Source organism: Populus alba, chromosome 8, assembly GCF_005239225.2.
Source record: "Populus alba chromosome 8, ASM523922v2, whole genome shotgun sequence".
NCBI lineage: Eukaryota > Viridiplantae > Streptophyta > Magnoliopsida > Malpighiales > Salicaceae > Populus > Populus alba.
In genome coordinates this window covers 13,322,045-13,342,476 of record NC_133291.1, presented here as the reverse complement: position 1 = coordinate 13,342,476, position 20,432 = coordinate 13,322,045, and the positions used below count along the sequence as shown (strand labels likewise).

The 20,432-nt window shown below is 31.4% G+C and overlaps 2 protein-coding genes and 1 long non-coding RNA gene across 5 annotated transcripts; 1 reads left to right on the top strand and 2 right to left on the bottom strand.

The window, feature by feature from the left end:
* Positions 1 to 4,208: 4,208 nt before the first annotated feature.
* LOC118037755 (galactinol synthase 1) lies at positions 4,209 to 6,601 on the bottom strand. The gene is made up of 4 exons (XM_035043853.2): positions 6,089 to 6,601; positions 4,969 to 5,289; positions 4,695 to 4,829; positions 4,209 to 4,572 (listed from the first exon to the last, which is right to left on the bottom strand). Exons 1-4 carry the CDS (start codon positions 6,425 to 6,427, stop codon positions 4,351 to 4,353), a joined length of 1,017 nt encoding a protein of 338 aa, XP_034899744.1. The 5' UTR covers positions 6,428 to 6,601; the 3' UTR covers positions 4,209 to 4,350.
* A 6,258-nt stretch (positions 6,602 to 12,859) lies between these two features.
* LOC118037762 (uncharacterized) lies at positions 12,860 to 19,308 on the top strand. 3 transcript variants are annotated; one of them, XR_012170537.1, is made up of 6 exons: positions 12,860 to 13,404; positions 15,215 to 16,649; positions 16,737 to 16,833; positions 17,112 to 17,970; positions 18,125 to 18,200; positions 18,672 to 19,308. It is a non-coding gene; the product is annotated as an uncharacterized lncRNA (long non-coding RNA). The 3 variants fall into 3 exon arrangements; XR_004685666.2 differs by lacking the exons at positions 15,215 to 16,649; positions 16,737 to 16,833 and having other exon boundaries at positions 12,869 to 13,404; XR_012170536.1 differs by lacking the exons at positions 12,860 to 13,404; positions 16,737 to 16,833 and having other exon boundaries at positions 16,351 to 16,649.
* Positions 15,213 to 19,049, bottom strand: LOC118037746 (polygalacturonase At1g48100). The gene is made up of 7 exons (XM_035043840.2): positions 18,627 to 19,049; positions 17,806 to 17,937; positions 17,493 to 17,720; positions 17,353 to 17,397; positions 17,063 to 17,270; positions 16,166 to 16,356; positions 15,213 to 15,665 (listed from the first exon to the last, which is right to left on the bottom strand). The coding sequence occupies exons 1-7, from the start codon at positions 19,047 to 19,049 to the stop codon at positions 15,273 to 15,275; spliced, it is 1,620 nt and encodes a 539-aa protein (XP_034899731.1). The 3' UTR covers positions 15,213 to 15,272.
* Positions 19,309 to 20,432: the final 1,124 nt, after the last annotated feature.

Genomic DNA, 20,432 nt, shown 5'->3' with positions numbered 1-20,432 from the left:
TCTTAATAGATTAATATGGGGGGGGGGTGTTCTATGTTCTAGGGTTTTTAATATGACACAAGTTATAGCTTTATAACAAGCATTCAAACAAGTATAATAACTTTAATTAATTTGTTAGGACGTCCCTCTACTTTCATATATTTCTTAATAGATTATTCATCAATCATTTCTTTAATCAAATCCTCATACGTACTGTCCATCACTCAATCAAGTCCCCATCGTTTCGTCCAATTCAAGGTGCTGCTGACCTTGTAAGATGTACATTGCAAACGAGGTTTGACCGGTGATATTATTCATCCGCATCCTGCTATTTTTTTTTTATATATTTTAAAATATTATTTTGATATATTTTTAAGTGAAAAATATTTTAAAAACTAATAGTAAATTGATTGATGATTTATTTTATTGTATGTATACTTGTATTAGTGAAACTTAAAGGTCACGTGATATGTTTTTAAAATACACATTGAAATTATTCAACTTCGTTCCTTGCAAAACTTGCTCTGATTTAACATTTTTATCCATTTTAAATTGAATAAGAAAATAAATTGAATAAACTAAAAATGTTTCATTAACTGAATTTAAACCTAATTTCTATTTTTTTTAATACAAAAACATTTTGTTAATAAATTTTTTTTTATTTAGAAAAATTAAATGATACTGAAAATTAACTAGAATCAATGACAAATTAATCTATAACTTAGTAATTTAAACTTGGTCTGATATAACAGGTTGATTCATGAAATCTATAATCATAGTCATATTTTAAATTGAACAGGTTAAATATATTCATTCGATTCAAAATCTAATTTAAATGTAAACTGAGTTAACTCTAAAAATTTTTTAACAAAAAATAAAATGATGCTATTTTAATAATAAAAATAAAAATAACCAAATTTAATTTAAAGTCTCACTCGAAAAATAATCCAAAACTTAGAGTCCGTTTGTTTGCGTGGTTGCTTTTTTTTATGCGTTTGAAGCAACCACAGCAAACAATACGTTTGGTAATATTTAAAAACGCAATAAAACTTTGGTGGGGCCCATGAAAATTCGCGTTTTACACGCGAATTTTGAGAAGCAGCTCCTGGCTGCTTCTCAAAATTAATTTACGTGCACAGTGCAATTCACTTGCACTGTGCACGCTAACAGTGCAAATGAGTTGCACTGTTCACGTAAACAGGTTTTTTTTTTAAAAAAAAAAAATTATATTTTTTAAGTGTGTTTTGTTTTTTTATATATATATATATATATTTAAAAAAATTAGTTTAGAGTGAATTAAATTTACTTGCACTGTAATATCAAATCAATTTTATTCCTAATAATATTTTATCTAATTTTATATAAAATAGTATTTATTTTATGAAGTAATAGCAATAATTAAATCCATAACATTTAAATTAAAAATCATCAGTATTAATATATATTTTTAAAATTATTTGATAACCTCAATTTTAAAAGCACTCTTAACCAAACATATTAAACTACTTTTTATTCAACCTCAATTTCAACCACAGTTTTAACTTTTTTTCAAACCAACCTCAACTAAAAATACTTTTTATAAAACAACTTTTTTTTAAACCACAACCACAACAGCTACCGCAAATAACCAAACACACTCTTAGCACTTCAAACTTTTTTACATGTCAATATCCAAACTGAATTCAATAACTATTATAGAAACAACTTTCAGTGTGAAGCAGGTACAGTCATGCTAATCCGATTTCATATTTATCATGCCACTTTATAAAGTCTGTGCACCTTCTTTCTTTGATTCTTCTTTACGGGCCAGAAACCCATGTTGCATGGGCTAGTATCCTGTTGGGCCAACCCAATTTAGTGCTATTTTCTTATGATATTTTATACAATGTGCTCAATTTTCCATAATTAAATCCATATAAAAAATTTACAGCTATTGTCTAAACTTCTGCTTTTGCTTTCACTAAAAACAAAAAACATTATAATAAAAATTTATGCTTTTGCCACCCACCCAACCTGACAAGCTCTCAATGACCACACTTTCATTTCATTTTTTTTCTCTGTTTAAATTAAACATTGGAGGGCCCAAAGATTAACCTGTGTAAAGCCCAGAATCTCTCAAAGTTTCAGCGACTTCATGACACGGGAATGAGTTGATCTTGGTCTTATTATTATATATTAAAAATAAAAAAATTAAAAAAAAAAATCAAACTTTCAAAAAAATTGATTAAATTAATTGAAATTTTTAAAAATTGACTAGATTAATTTCAGTTTTATAAGTCTGAAATAAAAAAAAATCAAACCGAACTTAAACAAAAAAAATAAAAAAAACCTGAGCAAAACAAAAAAAAAACTGAGCTAAATCCAAAAAAACTGAGTTTAAACAAAAAAAATGAGTCAAATTAGTTTGAATTGATTTTTTTTTAAAAAGCCGAACTGAAACTAATTGATTTGAATTGGTTTTATTTTTTTGTTAAAAAAATTTAATTTAATTATTTTTTTATATAAAACTAAAATAAACCGAAAATAATCATTCTTACTTATTATAATGGATGATATAACATGTTTTACCATTAGATTGTGATTAAGGACACAATTATGTTTTATTAAGTTATTTTTAAAAGTATTTTTTATTTTAAAAAATATTAAATTAATATTTTTTAAATTATTTTAATGTATTGATATTAAAAATAAAAAATATATTTTTTTTAAATAAAAATTATCTTGAAAAGCATCATTTAATTTCAAACACCCTAAAGTATACATGCTGCTGCACACAGTTTCGGAAAAACACGGCTTCGTCCGAAACAGCGCATGAATAAAGGGACAAGATGAATGTTACTCGAGAAGGTTTTTCATGCTTTTCCATGAATATTTCTTGTTAGCTAAAGTAAGGTTTGCCTCTGATTATTATTATTATTATTATTATTATTATTATTATTTTTAAATAGCGTGGTGAGCGGAAAAATTTGCAAATAAATCTAGCTGGGAGGTTTTTTTTAAAAAAATAAATAATACGTTTTTGTAGGTTACGCATCCAACAAATACTTTATTGATTGTTCGACACAATTTATTAAAAAATATATATTTTTTAAAAAATTACATTGATCCATTAACACAAACTTTTTAAAAAGAAAAATTTAAAAGGTTGACTATAAATTATATCGATCTCAATAATACAAGTGTTATTTATTTTTATGATTGAAATCGTGCTTTATAATTTTTTTAAAAAAATATTTTGATTGAAATAAATATTCTTTTTATTTATAAATTATTTTGATATATTGTTGTCAAAAATAAATTTTAAAAAATAAAAAATTATTATTTTTAAACAAATAAATATTTTAAAAAACAATCACACATACTAAGCTCTCGGACACTACCAAAATCAATAGATACATTCATAGCCTCTTTGACCGAAATAGGTGCCAAAATGATTATTATATATGGTTCTCTTTTCTAGTAGTAATTATTTTTTAAAATAATACATATTTTTTTTAGTTTTTAAAATTTATTTATAATATTAATACATCAAAATAATTTTAAAATAAAAAATACTTAATACCAGATAATCTAGATAAAAAAATACTCAACACCATAAACTATGAGAATATATTGAAATGGAAAACAAAATAAAAGCAATTAAAAACTATGAAGGATGTCTAAAATGCTCTTAAGATTGCAAAAACTTTCGATTTTTTTTTAAATATTATTGTGGTAATTATTTATAGCTTTTATATCAATATATATTATCTCGATTATTATTAAAAAAAAAATGTACTTGAAAGAATGACCCTTAATTAAAGCCGACAACATTTCCTAAATTTAAAGATTGATTGATGGAGGGCTACTTTTGTGTAACTCAAGATTGAAATTATATAGACTTCGCAGTTTATCAAGAAGAAGAAGAGGATAGCTTCGTTATTAAAAGAGAAAGCATAAAATTAACTTTTTGCATGTATTTGTATTTTAAAAATATTTTTTTAAAAAAATTAAGTTTTTTTTTTTTAAATTAATAATTTCTTAGTATTTTTTAAATATTTTGTTATGTTGATGTAAAAAATAATTTCTAAAAAATAAAATAATATTATTTTAATATATTTCTAAAAAATTACATTTAAAAAAATAATTGTTATAATATTTCCAACACCGCTAAAAGAAAGTTCGACCTTGGAAAATTAAAGAAAAAGAAGAAGAATAAGTGCTAAAAGTAGAGTGCTAGTGTACTAGTATAAAAGTTCAAATACTGTAATACTTTATATATTACCATGGTATATATCTTGCACAGAACACGAAAATACTCAGGCGAAGTAGCCTGAAAAAGGTATATAACGAAAGACAAGATTGATTTTAAACTCTCTTAATTAAGAAGTTTTAAGCAGCAGATGGTGCCGGGACGTAGGATATGGCGGCAGGCTCAGGCATGGAAGACAAGATGGATGACCTCGAGAATGTTTCTTCTTCTGGAACTGAGTTTTCACCATTGAAATCGAGGGACTCATCGTTATATATATCCCACCATTTTGCCACCAACATCTTGATGTCCTCTCTATCCATGTTAGCTTCCTCGCCGGTGTATCTCCAAGGTTTTGAACCCTATTTTTATTTTTTCAAGAATGGAAGAGAAAATTGAACCCAAATTAAGTATATATGTGCATAATACATTAAAAATCTAAGATGGTATTTGATATTGTTATTCAAAGAAGAAGACTACTTACAGCAGCACAGTAGTGAACCACTTTAACCTTCTCGACCTCCACGTTCTCGGGATGTCGCCATAACATGGCTAAAACCAGGTTGTAAAGCAGAGGGATTGGCTTGTATGTTTTTTGGAAAAACATATTCAAGAAATCCTGCCATATGATCCCCAAGCAAATCGGAAAAACATTAGAAATTAACAATTGTTTCCTGCTTCTCCCGAGTGTCAATCGATTAATCCATTTTTACTTTATTTTCATACGTGTGTGGTAATTAAATGCAGGTAGGGCTTACTTGCTCGGCGAAGGGGGTTGGTGGGGTGATCTGCAGTCTCCCAAGAAGGCTCTCGTAAGTCAAACGACTAGGCTCGAATACAAACATCCCAGCATTGAAGTACAGGGGAGGAGGAGAGCCCATCTCAGCCGGCCATGTTATCTTTTCCGGGCACTGCTGGCAGTATCCGATGGAGAATTGAGGGGAGTGGCTCCATGTTTTCTCACAGAAGCAGTCCATCACGGCGTAGAAGTAGCCGTCTTGGGTGTCAAATAGATGGTCTATATTCTCGAACACTTGGATGTCAGCATCCAAATATATCATCTTGCTGTACTCCTCAAACTGTGCATACAAGAAAATCGAGCGAGCATATAATTTTACACGACGATTGGCTACATAAACAACCATCCTTTGGCAACTGAACTTGTGTCGCCGGCCAGAAAAAAATAAAAAATAAAAATCCATGCTCAGGCGACAAGGTATTTGTCGCCTGAAATCATCTTGATGGATACAACCAATCAATATAATGCACTTTCTTAAAACTTTATTAGCAGGTAATTAAGTCACGAATTAGTTTTAAATCTTGCTAGTCCATGTATGACTAAGCATAGATACTTGTGGGGTACGTGCATACAGCTTGCTTCTTTATATGTTGCCTAATACTTTATTTATACCATAATTTTTTTTTTTTTAAAGAAGTTTAATTGATTATTGTATTAATTCTCAGTATACAATACTAATACTAATGTGTAAATGCAAACCTATCTCTAATTAATTTTATGTAGCATATTTAATGAATTTTATTAAAAAATCATATCAACTCAAAATTTAAATTCTATAGATAAAAAAATATGATTTATATTATTTTTTAAATATTCTCCAAGAGATGAAATTAAAATCTTTAAACAAATTTACACATGTTCATTTTATTATACACTGCTAAAAATCATTTGATTATATATTTAGCTTTTTTAAAATAAAGTATACACAAAAGTCACATCAATTTGAACATATTCCACATTATAATTTGTCGTAAAAAGTGTCTATCTCTACTGTATAAATTAATATGTAAATTATACTTATAAGAAGAGACATTGATTATAAAAACTTATAGAATTATGTTGATGCATGTTTAACTTACATTCCAAATTCGGAGCTTGGAGTAGTTGATCACGTAGTAGGCCATGGCAAACTGAATCTGGTTCTCAGGTGGATAAATAGGCTCAATCTCACGAACAATGCAGCCTTGAGACCTCAAAATTTCACGGTGTTCCTCAGGCACGTCCGGCAAGATTGCTACGACAAGAGGGTATGCACTCCTCACCTTGCGCAAACCCTTAGCCAACCCAACTACCCCTTTAACATAATCCCCGTTGCCGGCCAAAAATGTCACGTAGGCCCTCTTAGAATAGCCAGTGTTAACTGTGGAAACCTTCCCGGTACCCAGAATATTCCCATCTATAGGCACTCCTGGGGCCATATTAATGAAGATTTATTCAGGCTTGACGTAGACTGTATATATATATACAGTACAAATTAGGTTATTTGGAACGTATAGAGAGTCTGAGAAGAATGGTTTTGAGGATTTTTAGGAAAGTAAACCAGCAACGCTAAGGATGCTACTCCACCATCCTTTTTAGTCCCGAGTTCTTCAAGAGTGCTCGGGCCTCCTTAAATATATCCAAAATGTGGTCTAAATTCACGCCAAATGAACTCCAAATGCAACTCCATAAGTCATTTTCATGTTTACGAATCACCAGTATTCTTTTGTGCAATAGTATATGGTGGTATACAATTTTTCATGAATTGAAAAATGAATGAACACCGTTTTTTTGTAGTTCACGTTCATAGCCTTATCATCACTGGCCTTATCATCAAAATGAACGGCTGAGCTCACGATATATACTTGGTAGGGGTCGTCATCATGATCAATTGGGTGATCGATGCCATTAAAGTATATCTTCGGATGTTGTAAAGACACCAATTTATACAAGTGGGAGTCATTTTCCACACGAAAAATGAATTAATGGAGATCAATGGAAATGGAGGACGTAGGATCGGTTTACGTGGGCCTTTCAGAGAGGAAGTTAAGCATGCAATGCCAAATTTTGGATGGTTCTACTATATGTCAAATGGCGATCGAATTCCTTTGTTGAGTCCCAGGTATAACATGCCAGGAATTAATTGGCTCAAATTGAGTCATTTTGTATCTTGTTCGCATGGGATTCATTCGAGTCAATTTATATATAAAAAGATTTTAATATTTCTATAAAAAGTTATAAACTTTTCATATGAATGTATACTATAAATAAATAACTATCCCATATAAAAATATTAATAAACATTTCATATATATGTAGTCTATATATATAATTATTTCATACAAAAATTAAAAAATAATTCATGTGAATTTTATATATCTCACATAAAAAAAATTAAAAAACTTTCCATATAAATGGAGGCTATATATCTAGTTGTTCACAAAAAGTTAAGAAATATATCGTGTAGATATAAATTATAAATATAATTATTTCACATGTGAAAAAGTTAAGAAGTATTTTATAAGGATATATGTTATAAAAAATATAAATGAGACCAGATATTTATAAATTAAATTTATATTTTTTAGGTTTTTTTAAAAAAATATATATAAAAAAAGTGAATCTCACTCAAATAATATCAGATCACCTGGATTTTAAGTTAACCTGATAAATCACTCATGTTTTAATCATTTAAAACTCAACCAAAAATTTCAGATCTCAAATTAACGTTAAACTAGTTAGAGTTTTATATTATGTTTAATAACTTGAAATTAATTATAGTAACAGTTAAGAATTTACAAATAGAACTCAACTTTCACCCGAGTCCCGAAGATAGGAAAAGGGATTTCCATTGGACTAATCCACACTTGTTTGCATTATGCTATTAAGATCTAGCGCTCATGTACCTTCAAAATGAATGTATAAATTTTTAAAGTAATTAAGATCATGTAATTTTACTAAGGAATTAATTAATTAGTGTGATTGGGACGTCATAAGCTAGAGAAAAACAAAAGTTACGAAAGATTATTGATTCAATATTTACCTTATTGAAAATCCCCTTTATCCTTTTTATTTTGGTAGAATAAAAAAAATTCCATTTCCTTTTCTTTTTCTTTGATAAAGAGAAAGAGAAATATATTCCTTCCATCATGCTTATATGTTAGTAAAGAAAGAAAAGGCTAAAGTGATGGAAGTCTTGCTTGAACAAGACAGACCAGAAAAGTTCGAAGACCGTCGGGAGCAAGTTTGCTGGAGACATTTTTCCGGTGGCTAATTTGGAGCATTAGCAACGACGACGACAATGTCGACGAGATTCTGAACATGTCTTTTTATCTTTCAAGAAAGAGATTCCCAACATCTTCGAAAGCTGATCGTATGAGCAAAAGTGGGAGTTTTTATAATATTTGTCATTTCTTTTTCATATTTTCATAAAAATGTACTTGTCTGCTGGTATGTGCTTTATAGATATATTATCCAACTATTTTATATTATTTTCCTATTTTTTAACATATTCTATGAAATTGTTTATTAAATAAACAGATTTTAATGTTTATTAATTTAGTTTTTTAAGGGTTTTTTTATCTAAATTTAAACTTAAGAAAATCTTTTCATATCAAATAATATTTTGAGCTACCAATGATAAACAATTTAGACTTTCAAGATATAATGTGAATAGTATCATAAGATTTTCGTCTTCTTTCTAAGATTTGAATGGGTAAAACATAAAGATTTCTTGTGAATACATAAATTCAGATGTGACATTTGTTTAAGAGTATATTAGTGATTATAATTTACAAGTGTTATTTTTTTTAAAAAATGTATTAAAATAAAATTTTATTTTATTTTTTTATACAAATACATCAAAATGATCTAAAAATATAAAAAATAATTTTAAATAAAAAATATTTTTTTAAAAAATACAGCTTTAACCATGTTTCCAAATACTATCTAAATCTTTTCAAGTTAAATTAGATGTTTGAAATTGAATTTCATCTAGAAATCTAAACATTGTGATGGATGATTTATATATTAATCTTTTATTATTTATTTATACCACCTAAGATTTTGATGGTACGAAACAAACATGATCGGAAATGATTTTTTTTTTTTTTTTTTTTTACAAAGAAGAGATTTGAACTTTAGACCTTTAAAAAAGAGGGGTTATTAATGCTTAGATTTCAAAGAATGATTATTTCTCTCTAATATCTATACCGCGGTATGTTATAGCATAAAAAATTAATTAATTGGACTTATATAGGCTCTGGTCAAGAAGGCACGAGAGGGAAATGGATCAATGTTGAAATTGAACGTTGATAACTTGCTCAGGCAAAGTACAGATTTGATTTAAAACGAATCTCTTATATTTTCTAACATATTTAAGATTTATTTTCTAAAATATTTTTTATTTAAAAATATATTAAAATAATGTTTTATTTTTTAAAAATTTATAGTTAATATTAATACATAAAAATAATTTATAAATTTAAAAAATTAAAAAAAACTTTTAAAGATATACTCAGATCAAAATGCCAAGGAAGGCGGAAAAGGAAGCATCAATCACGTTGCTGTTCTTCTTTGATTTTCTTTTCTCTTTGTGCTTCTGACAACATTATCTTCCATTGTACTCCTTGGAATGGATTTTAATTATGGGGCTCCACACTCACGCTTTTTATTGTGTTTTAAAAAATTATTCTAAATGGAAAAGATACAAAATAATAATTAAAATTAAGCATACACATTTAATTAAAATTCAACAATAAATTTGAAAAAAATAACTAAAGTTCAACAAAATAATGCAAATATTATTTCAATAACTAAAATTCAACACAATTATTAATTCCTAAAATTACTAAGATCACAAAAATGAAAACACTACATGAAAAAAAAACATAAAAAAGAAGAAAATAGAATGGAAAATTCTTAGCTTAATGATGCGCTTAATTTTGGTTTAGAATTAAGAAAAAGAGATTGTTAATAAATACAAAAATGAAGAAAAACGACATATCTGGGATGAGAAGAGAAGGGAATGATTGATTTTTATCAAGAAGAAGAAAGAGAAGAGAAGAGAAAGAAAGAGAAATGTGACTATAAGAGAATAAGAAAGAATAAGATGAATACCCGTCTATTCTGATTCTGATATTTTGATTTTATTTTACTAATAAAATTATCAATGGAATATTAAATAGTAGTATTTTTAATATTTATGTTGGTGATTTTGTTTAAAAAAGTCAAATGGAAATTTTTGATTTGCACGAAAATATTCAGAAAGCCCTCCAAATATTACTGACTACTTTTATTCCGTCGATGATTATATTAAGAAAAAGAGTAAACAATCAAAAGATCATTAATTATTAGTGCATTGAGAAGATAAAAATTCTCATAGTCATTGAAATATATTGACGGACATATTCTGTCAGTATTGATGTATGTAATTAGTGCCATGAACAATGTTAGAAAGAATGAGAATAGTTTTTTTAGTCACTAAAATATATCGATGGACACATTTCATTACTATACCTATATGTAATGTGCAGTCTATTGGTATTTCAATCGATATAAAATGGTTTATCATTATAATATCTGGAATCAATGAACTTTTTATTTTTACACCTATTATTGGACATCTAATATAACATTCCGTAATATGTCTTGAATTAGTAGATAGTGAATAATTAATAAAAATTTGAATCTCTTTACAATAATTCATCTTTTGTAACTGTTGTTGTGAATTTCGATATATTCATAAATGATAATTTATTACTTATATCAAACCTATATAAAATAATAATGACAACATGTATTAATTAACCATATTAATTAAATAAAATCTATAAAAATATTGGTTTAGCTTAAACTTATTCAAATTATTTTAATAGTACTCTTAATTCATGATTAATTATCTATATAAATTTAATTTTGTACATGTATATCAAAAATCTCAACTCAACAATAAAATTAACAAAATAGAAAATATATTGTTAAATAAACTATTATTTATTTCATTCTGTAACTAATATCATCCAAATTCTTAGTAGTTTTTAATCCAACTCAAACTCAATCCTGATTCCTCTTTGATGTTCAGAGTCAATCCCCACCAATCATCAGGGTAATCTTGGTCTGATTTTTTTTAGCTCTCAAAACCTGGTTTTGATTCAATCCTTGTCTTGGTTCGTTTTTCAGGATGCTTCGAACCCAATCATTGTCCATTCTCACCATTCTAGATACTATCCTAAATATCTAGGTGCTCTAAACTCGATTTTGATACCATCCACAATCTAAGTCCAAAATCATAGATTATTGGTGTAGAATAAGTTTTGAAAACTATATATATATATATATATATATATTTTTTTTTTTTTAATTTTAAAGCTTTTGAAAACTCATTGTAAGTTTTTATTTATTAAAAACAAAAAATAAAAACAAACAAGTTTTCTTATCTTGTCTTGTATCTAAAAAAAAAAAAAAACGAAAAACGAAACGATATTAAACGGTGCCTAGCATTTTCAGCTTTTCCTCCCAGATGGTCCCAAATCACACGGATTGAAAGATTGCAAGGAAATCAAGAGAGTGACTCGCACATAGATGCTTGATTATGAAGATGCTGCCCTTCTATTCCAGGTATTTCGATTGCGGTTCCCAGTCGATTGGCTCTGTTCGAAGAAAACAAGAAATCAAAAGATGATTCCGAAACCATAAAGAAAAGTCGACGCTCAGCCTCTCATCAAAAGTGGTGGAATATCATCCATGCACTGCTGTTCAGCCCCTCCACCATAAGATATCCGGCAACTTCGTGTTCCAGACATTTTCCAATATTTATTATACAAATTGTTGAAAAAGGGCACTTTCCTGTGTTTTTTAATGCCATTTCCAATTTTTTTTAATTTAATGAATGCCACATGTTCTAAAATTAATAGTTATATAATTATTTCAATAACTTTTAAATTTGTAAAATTCAAACTAGTAATCTTTAAAAATAGACTCATAAATGATCAGTTAAGTTACACCTCTCATAATTAAATACTAATATGATTTTGATAATCTTTTTCTTTTTTTTGAAATTCTGTTCTCTTTTAAAATATAACCCATGAGAGTTCCATTACGGGTAATTTTCCAACATCAATAATCTTTTGAATCCAAATAATATATTGTAACCATAAATGGAGAAGGGTTTTCGTGAACAATTATACATATAAATAGATCATTTAATCAGTAAAAGACAAGCAGGGAATCTTAAATCAAAGTCCTAGAAGTAAAAAAGGATTTTGACAGAGAGTTCAAATGTTATATAATTCATGAGATGAAGGGGGGGGAGGAGCAAGAAAGGGAAATTATAACATGTTATTAACTCATTCATTTTATCAATTTCATGCTTGTTTTTAATTTATATTGCTTTTTTAAATAAAAAGAAATAGAAAAGAGAAGTGGGTCAAATAGAAAACTTTGGTTAGAAAAGATGTATTTTGGGAATAAAAACTATTAAAATAAAGATTTTCAATGTTGATCAAGGAGGTTTTTTTTTTTTTTTAAAAGTAAGGATTGTTGATATACGTTTAGATACTAGAATAATTATTTAAAATAAAAAAACAAGAATTAAGTAAATAATTAAAACTTGATTGAAAATATTTTATTTATAAAATTAATTGAAATATATGCTCAAACACATATATTAAGAAAAAGAATCTTTTTGTTACAACTGGTCCAATAAAAGGGAAATCGTGGGGGATTTTTTCTCCGAGGAAGAAGAAAACAAAAGGCCTGAATCATTGTAGGCCCAAAAGCAAATCGCGTGCTTACCCAAAAATCAAGTACGCTAAAAGCCCTAAAACCAAAGGCCTGAATCCCTCTAGGCCTAAAATAATGGCCCAAAGCCCTTCTTCTTCTTCTCTCTTCTTTGTGGCATTCAGTTCGCCGTGTCTACTTTCACTCTTCTGAGTTCTGCCACAAGAAGAAAAGTCTTTTGCAAAGCATGCTAGACGAGACCACCCCGGGATCCCACGCCAAAATTATAACCAACGCCACTCCCTTCCAATCCTGCCAGACATATTAGTGTGTCAGCGTGCCCTTTTTTCTTGATCCAACGGACTGCATTGAGAAGAGAAATGAAGGGCACGGATGTTGCTAGAAGTGTTGATAGGTAAGGTCTTTACGGTTTCTGTCCACTTCCCACTGGTTATCAGCGTCGAAAGATAGAGAAGGAAGGGTTTTTGAGTAAAAGAAAATTGGGGGCTTCACGAGAGAGAGAGAGAGAGAGAGAGAGGTTTCAAGGATTATTCGCAAGGGTTTAAGAGAAATGGTTGCTGGAGTGAGGTTTCAAAGGAGGAAATCAGAAGTTATGGCAGAACAAAGACAAACCTTGGGTTTAGCAAGCAGATGCTGCCAGTTGCAAAGCAGGTGGATTTTAGCAGATCTTGTTTAGGTATAATTTCTAAAACCATGAGATTAATTCGGGTTCAAAGCTACATTACATTTTAGTTTCTGGCTTTGTTTTGGATTAATGGGAACTGTTAGTACGAATTATTTAAAAGCCGGACTCACTATCTGCCTGTACTGTAGCTAGTTGTGCCTTGATTTCTTGTGCTTTGCATGTAACTTCTGTATGCTTGTGGAATCATCTAAATTGCTTCATCACTTTACCCTTATACGTGACTTCACTTGTTAAGTTTTTTATATGTTTCAACTTAAATGCAGAAACCTGTTGACACCTCCTTTTTGAATTTTGTGACTTGTTCGTAATTTTAGTGTTAAGTTTTGACCGAAGTCAACTTAAATGAATTACAAACACTTTATGATTGATATACAATGGATATTCTGATGACTCTTGAGTGGTATCAGTATGCATCGAATGAATTCGCTGTCCTGTTGTTTTCTGTGTGCTGATTTCTCGAGCTGAGCCTGTTAGTAATAAAATGCTTGTGTAGTTAGCCCTGAAGCGTAGGAACCAAGAATGACAACCTTTCTTGGAAAGGATGTTTAAGGGTGAAATTAGATCTTCTCTTCACATAATCAAAATCCATGGACCAAAGAAATTCTTAGTTGACCACTAGATTAGGTTTTCCTACGCTACCTTAATTAGGGCGACCAATTCTACTTTATTTTGTTGAGTGAGTCCCAGGTTGCAATATTGACATGCATCAACCTTCCCTTTCCATGTGGATTTAGTTATCATCACAATTGCTACTTGGAAGGATTAAATCCCATCTGTCTTTCCTTCTTCCATGGTTTTTTGAAATTATTAAGATTTATGTTCCAGGCCAGTAATTATTTACTCTTACAATACCCCATTCAGGCTTTCCGTCATCGCACAGAAAGTTGATCTTAGGTGCCCCTACTTTATTATTTTCTTTGGTTAATATTAAGAATAGAAGGAATGCTTTTTATAACAGCAGCAACCTTCTTATCAGATTGAAGTAAATCTTTTAAGAAATTAATTGTAGGAACTGTGCTATAGGTGTTTCAAGTTTCTCTGCAAGGAGTTTTTTTTTCCCAGGACCGTGCAGAATTAATTTTGGGCTTGTTTAATGAGGTTTGAGATTCGAATTCCAGAGAAGCTGTAATTCTTTAGTAAGGAAATAACAGATTCAGGTTTGCCTGGGGTTTCAAAAATGGACAGGCCTGGAAACTGATATTACAGTAAATGAGACTATTTGTACTTTTATTATTTGATGAGGTGTCTGGGAGATGGCTATATTAATTCCTTTATTGAGAGGGATTGTTTTAGTAATTTATATAGCAATTTTAGGACTTTAATGCAAGCTGAACCCACAGAAGTAAAACCATTAGTTTGTGTTGTGGGGTTTTAACTTTCAAGAGAACTAATGAGCCTGAAATTGAGTAAGTACTTAATGATTTAGGAAGTTAGGGTTTCTCCAATTGAGAAGGAGAGCGTTTAGGAAGGGAAGAAAAGGCTAGAAGCTTTGTTTGTGAAGGATCCTTGTCAAGCTATTCCAATGATCGAAGTCCTTTGTATACAGTCACCTTGAAAATCTGAATATCTATTGAATATTTTATTTATTAAACATATATTAATTAAGCACTAAATTTTACAGTTTAAAACAATCCATTATATATAGTAGCAAACCAGACATCCTCACACTCTAATATCTGTTTTTAGTAAATGCTTGTATACACTCTCACACAAAATAATTCTGCGAATTGCTAAAGGAGAAATCCTTAAAAACTCAGGTTGCCTAAATATAACTTTACCTAATAAGCTAATGGCGTGACAGGGGTTGGGAAATCATACCAACCACACAATTCAATACACCAATGGCTGTCTGGTTGAGATCAACATGCATCATAATCTCTCTGAGGGTGGTTGCCCGATGGCTTGCCAATCTGTAGGCAGCTAATTGGAGGCATGGTAGGAGTATTCAACTCTCCAAAAGTCTGCCAGCAGAACGGATCGTAGAGGTGATACTGTTCTTGTAGTGGTTTTAGCTGTATGGTAGTTAGACTTACATCCATGCATGGTAGGGCATCACTGCAGGCAAAGTGTACAGGTTTTACTGTGTATGTCCCTCTTATGTTTTCATAGGTGATTCCTGATAGAGCTACTGCTGACGTTTGGTTTTTGCATTTGCTTTTGTCGCAATAGAATTGATCAATCACAATTGGAAGTTGAACCTCAGAGACTTGAATGTTTGAGAACAGTACTCCCTGTACAGAGCCTGATCCACCCTGCAAATGTTATAGTTGAAATTGTATGTGAGTCACACCTTGAGCAACTTGGTTGAATTGGAAATACTGCAATCTAGTTTATGGAAACCTTGTAAGCTAAATACAAAATGGCGCCAGCAGTTGCTTGAACCAATGGACTTGGTAATATCATGTATACAAAGAGACAGAACATTATGTTTAGATGTTGAAGAAACTCTTTCCGAGTTTTAAGTTTCAGTTAGAATGTTCATTCTAGTTTCAAAAGAGAGAAGGTGTCTCAGAATGTTCTCATTCTGAAGCTTTTAATAGACAAGAGTGTGTGCAAGAATATTTAAAATATCGTGGACCTTTCGAAGCTGAAAGCTTCATTTTGATTGAAATATTTGTTAGTTATATAATGTACTATCAGTCTGTGTGGCTTAAAATGTGTTTTGGTTCGTAAAACCCCTACAAATCAAACTAGATTTCTGGTTGCAGGTAGCAAATTTTGAATAATATGGCATTGCAGATATTAAGAATACCTGCCATGTCTTAACTCTGACACCTGTCATTGTGCCATGCATAACAATATCTCGTACAGTGATATTTGAGACACAGGCTTTTGTATTATCTTTTCCCAGACCTCCGATGCTGATTCCATGTCCTGGTCCGCAATTAACATTGTGTATGTATACATTCGTGCATCCAGTTTGTATAGAAACACAGTCATCTCCTGCATGACATTTGAACATTTCATTTTGTAATAATTATGACATAAGGACCTCTTAGGTCGGCTATCTAGTTCAAATTAATTGTCTTTGAGTTCGAAACTCCATTGCCCTACTTGGATTCCTAATTTTTTATCTATATTTGAGGTGTTTTCATCTAGTACTAATGCTGTCATTTCTGGTACATTATGCTATATATTGTGAGGCTTTTCAAGAAAGTAGAGTGGTAGAAAAAGGATGGAAGCAGAAGTTCTGATCACTGATAAAGACAAGAAAAATTGGAGGCGTGCAACAAAAGGTGTGTTCTTGTGTCTTTGGGGGCAAACCTAATCCTATATTGGACTGATAATGATTTAGGGTATGATATGTGTCAAATGAATTGCAGCCAAAATACTCAAAAAGTGTGGAGGCTGTTGGTTGCCATGTGTCAAATAAACTGTGGCCGTTGAATGTCTGTATGAGAAGTTAACGAAAAGGATAAGGTGGTACCAATTTTTATCCCAGTTATCTAAATTATGTGGCGTTCTTTTGTCTCTGATTTCAACAGTAGCATCAAGTGTTAAAAAATTCCTTTTGTAGTGGCTGAGCCTCTAACCTTCTATTTGACTCTTCAGCACCTATGTTTGTTTGTCAAGTTCACCCTACAGCCCCACACTGTCTAGTTAAATAAATGATATGACAATATTATTTATCTTCAATCAATGTAATTACCGCAAGCAAGATCTGTGCTATGAATTAACACGTCTTTGGAGTTCTGCAGGTGGATTCCATCTGTATTTGGACTGTCTCCGGGAGATGAGACTCTCATATCATGCACAGCAACTCCTACGCAGTTGTCAAACTTGAGGTGGCATTGTGGGCTGTTTTGAATTGTTATGCCTGTGACTGTCACATTGAAACTTCCATAAAATCTTAGTGCCTGCAAAAAGAAAGCATGTCAATCTTCATGTTATAAAGTGCGTGCTCATGAATTGCGATAGAAATCTTCATGTATTCCATACTGTGGGCTTCATGCTTGGCATTTTCCCGTCGAGCTCGTTTCTTATCTACAACACAATTCAGAAAAGAGGCATGATCAGATTCAGATAGATACTGCAGATAATAATTGCAGTGGAAGGAGGTACAAATTGAAGCCAATTACCGGCATTGGTGGGCGTTGTTGTACTGTGTTGTTCAGTGGAATAATGAGTTCCGATTCACTGTCTATAGGATCTTCAAATGGGTAGTCTTGCCACCAGACTGAGCCACTCCCATCTATGGTGCCTTTTCCCTGAATTGTGATTCCGACAAGCTTGGTGAATTCAAGCCACTGGAAGAGACCTCTACCCCAAGCATTGGCGTTTGATGGGGCAATAATTGTGCCATCCAACTGAGAAAAAATTCATCGTATCATCATTCATTAACATGAATTGCTGTCGTTTTCTCTGCTAACAAATTCTGTATTTGACACTTACTTGAAATACAATGTCTGCTTGGCAGTACGGACCAGAGAAAGAAATAGGTCCCACGAGGAATGCATATTCTGCTGGAACAATCATCGTTGATGCTGCCACTTTACAAGCTGCTGCCCATGCAGCTTGGAATGCCTGCGTAGCACCGTAACACCATGTCAACCAACTGTATGGTAACTGTATACAATTATTGTTCGTTTTTAAGGAATGGACCCCACCTTGGGGTGGTTCTGCTGTCTTTTCCTTTGTATTATTTGTCGGTGTTTTGGAGCTGTTTCAATGTGTAATTCTGTAATTTTGGTGAAATCAATTTGGTGCACAGCATTGCTGCAAGAACTGTGGAGTGCGGAGCAAATAACTCACGAGACATGGCTGGTGGGGACGGATGGGGATTTAAGGTAAGGAGAGAATTAGTCCTGTTATCTAATTTTGAAAATTTAATTGACCTTTGGACTTGTATGTACCAAAGAAAAAAAAAAAACTATTGAGTGCAGCTGTAATGTACTCTTGGAATCATGGAGATTTTTTTTTTTTTGGTGTTTTATTTTATTATTTTGATATATTTATGCCTTTAAAATCAAAAAATATTTTGAAAATCAATCGTTCCTACAATGTGAAATCATTCTTCATGAACTATACATGTGAAATGTGGGCATATGAAGGTGATATTTCGTGGACTAAAAAGAGATTCCATATTGTCGCTCCTTAATTTTCTATGATCTTGTTAGCCAACGAAATCTCTTGTTCTTATATATATATAAAACAAGATAAAATTGAAACCTGTTTTGTACCAACTTAATATTATGTAACAAGCAACTGAATACCTTTGTATCGTCGCTCTTGCCATTACCCTTGGCCCCAAAATCAAGCACATTAAAGGTGGTGGAACCTTTCTGTGGTGGAGTTGGTTTTGGTGCCTTTTCTTTTGGTGCAGGAGGAGGAAATGCTGGAGCTTTATGTGGAGGAGCTTTTGGTTTTGGTGCCTTTTCTTTTGGTACAGGAGGAGGTAATGCTGGAGCTTTATGTGGAGGAGCTTTTGGTTTTGGTACTCCAGTATGGTGTTGGTGATGGCTGTTGCGATGGCTTTTCCCTTTCTTCTTGGCTAGAGAAGCGGGGTTTGACCTGCTCTGCCTCCAATGCTTGCCTCTCCTAGCAATGCAGGTATCAAAACTTGCAGACCAAACTAGAAAAACAATGAAGAACATGAACGCGAGGCTTCTAAAGCTAAACCCTCTCATGTTTACCATAGAAGTGGCTCAGTGGAGGACAGAGAGAGAGAGAGAGAGAGAGAGAGAGAGAGAGAGAGTATTTGAGAACAACAGAGCTCTTGAGAATGCCATATAATAAATAATGGCAGGGTTTATATAGGGGGAGTAGTCCAAAGCTCATGAAACTGTATGTTGCACTCATAAGCAAAGATTATTCCGAATCTTCTGAAAATTATAGGTTTCAAAATTATTCATAATTTTTCTTTCTTTTTCCCCTTTAATTAACCATCTTCTTTTCCTCTCTGTGGATTTTGGTTGGGCAACAGAGGTTTCCTATGCCAAGCGTCAAAGTTTGTTGCATGTGACTCGTCCACAAGTGGTGTGCGAGCGCATTCTTCATAGATTGTCTTTCCAAGTTATAAGAAAGAAATGACAGCAAAGACAAATTAAAGCGAGCTATTTTAAATCTTGTTGTCCTGATTTGAAGATTTTTTTTCTTCTCCTGATTTGATTCCCACTTGATATTTCCAAGCCTGTATCCAATTATAAGAAAGAAATGACAGCATAGATAAATTTTGTATTAATTTTTTTTAATTAAACATGCTTTTATCTTTTTTATATCTATAATTTCTATCCTGTCTTCAAAATATTAACCAAACAAAACGTAAAAAAAGATTAGTAAGAAAATTAATGTTTTTTTCCGATTCAAAAGCACTTCCAACAACACTTACCGAAACAGCAATGCCTATAACTAAAGCTACTGATAAGACATTATTTTTCATGTAAAAGCCAAAAAGAGACGTGTCAGTGGGTCTACATGGGCACTGATTATAACAACTCTTTTATGGCCACATGCACGTTCACGGGCTAGAGTTTTGCTCTGTCCTCAGCATCACCACTCAACCATGGCTGCAAACCTCAAGCTAGCTTCCATTTTATTTTCTTAAAATTCTGTTTCTTTTCCCTTCAAGCAAGGAGAGCGAGAGAGAGACAGAGAGAGAGAGAGACAGAGCTAGAAGCATTTTTTTTTTTTTTTTAACGTAAGGAAATAAGACTACCCTATGTCTTGAAAGACAACAGATGACCTCACTTGACGGCCACATCTTTTTTTTATTCTCCCCCTGCCTTCTCCGTCTTGAAAAGAAAAGGAAAGCAGGGATTACACAAGCAATATAGCTCCAATGCATCACGTACATGGCAGAAACTGTAAGAAGGAAACATCCAATACGCCCATGGTTTTGCCTTCTCCCTTGGATGATTACGTACGATAAGTTTGAATTGGGGCTGGGTGCATGGAATAACAGTGTCCACCTACCAATAATGCAACCAGCAACCCAGAAGATGAAAAAAATGTTTTTCTTGAGTTCATGTTTAATCTCACCTTACAAATTAAGCAGGATTTAATGAAATTAATTCAGATTT

Excerpts from the sequence above, each read along its gene's own strand:
- LOC118037746 (XM_035043840.2), bottom strand. The coding sequence starts at position 19,049 with ATGGTAAACATGAGAGGGTTTAGCTTTAGAAGCCTCGCGTTCATGTTC. Across the intron at positions 17,398-17,492 it reads AACAACGCCCACCAATGCCG|ATAAGAAACGAGCTCGACGG; the intron begins GTAATTGGCTTC and ends ATTGTGTTGTAG. Across the intron at positions 16,357-17,062 it reads TAGCACAGATCTTGCTTGCG|GAGATGACTGTGTTTCTATA; the intron begins GTAATTACATTG and ends AATGTCATGCAG.
- LOC118037755 (XM_035043853.2), bottom strand. The coding sequence starts at position 6,427 with ATGGCCCCAGGAGTGCCTATAGATGGGAATATTCTGGGTACCGGGAAG. Across the intron at positions 4,830-4,968 it reads CAACCCCCTTCGCCGAGCAA|GATTTCTTGAATATGTTTTT; the intron begins GTAAGCCCTACC and ends ATCATATGGCAG. Across the intron at positions 4,573-4,694 it reads TGGTTCACTACTGTGCTGCT|GGTTCAAAACCTTGGAGATA; the intron begins GTAAGTAGTCTT and ends AAATAAAAATAG.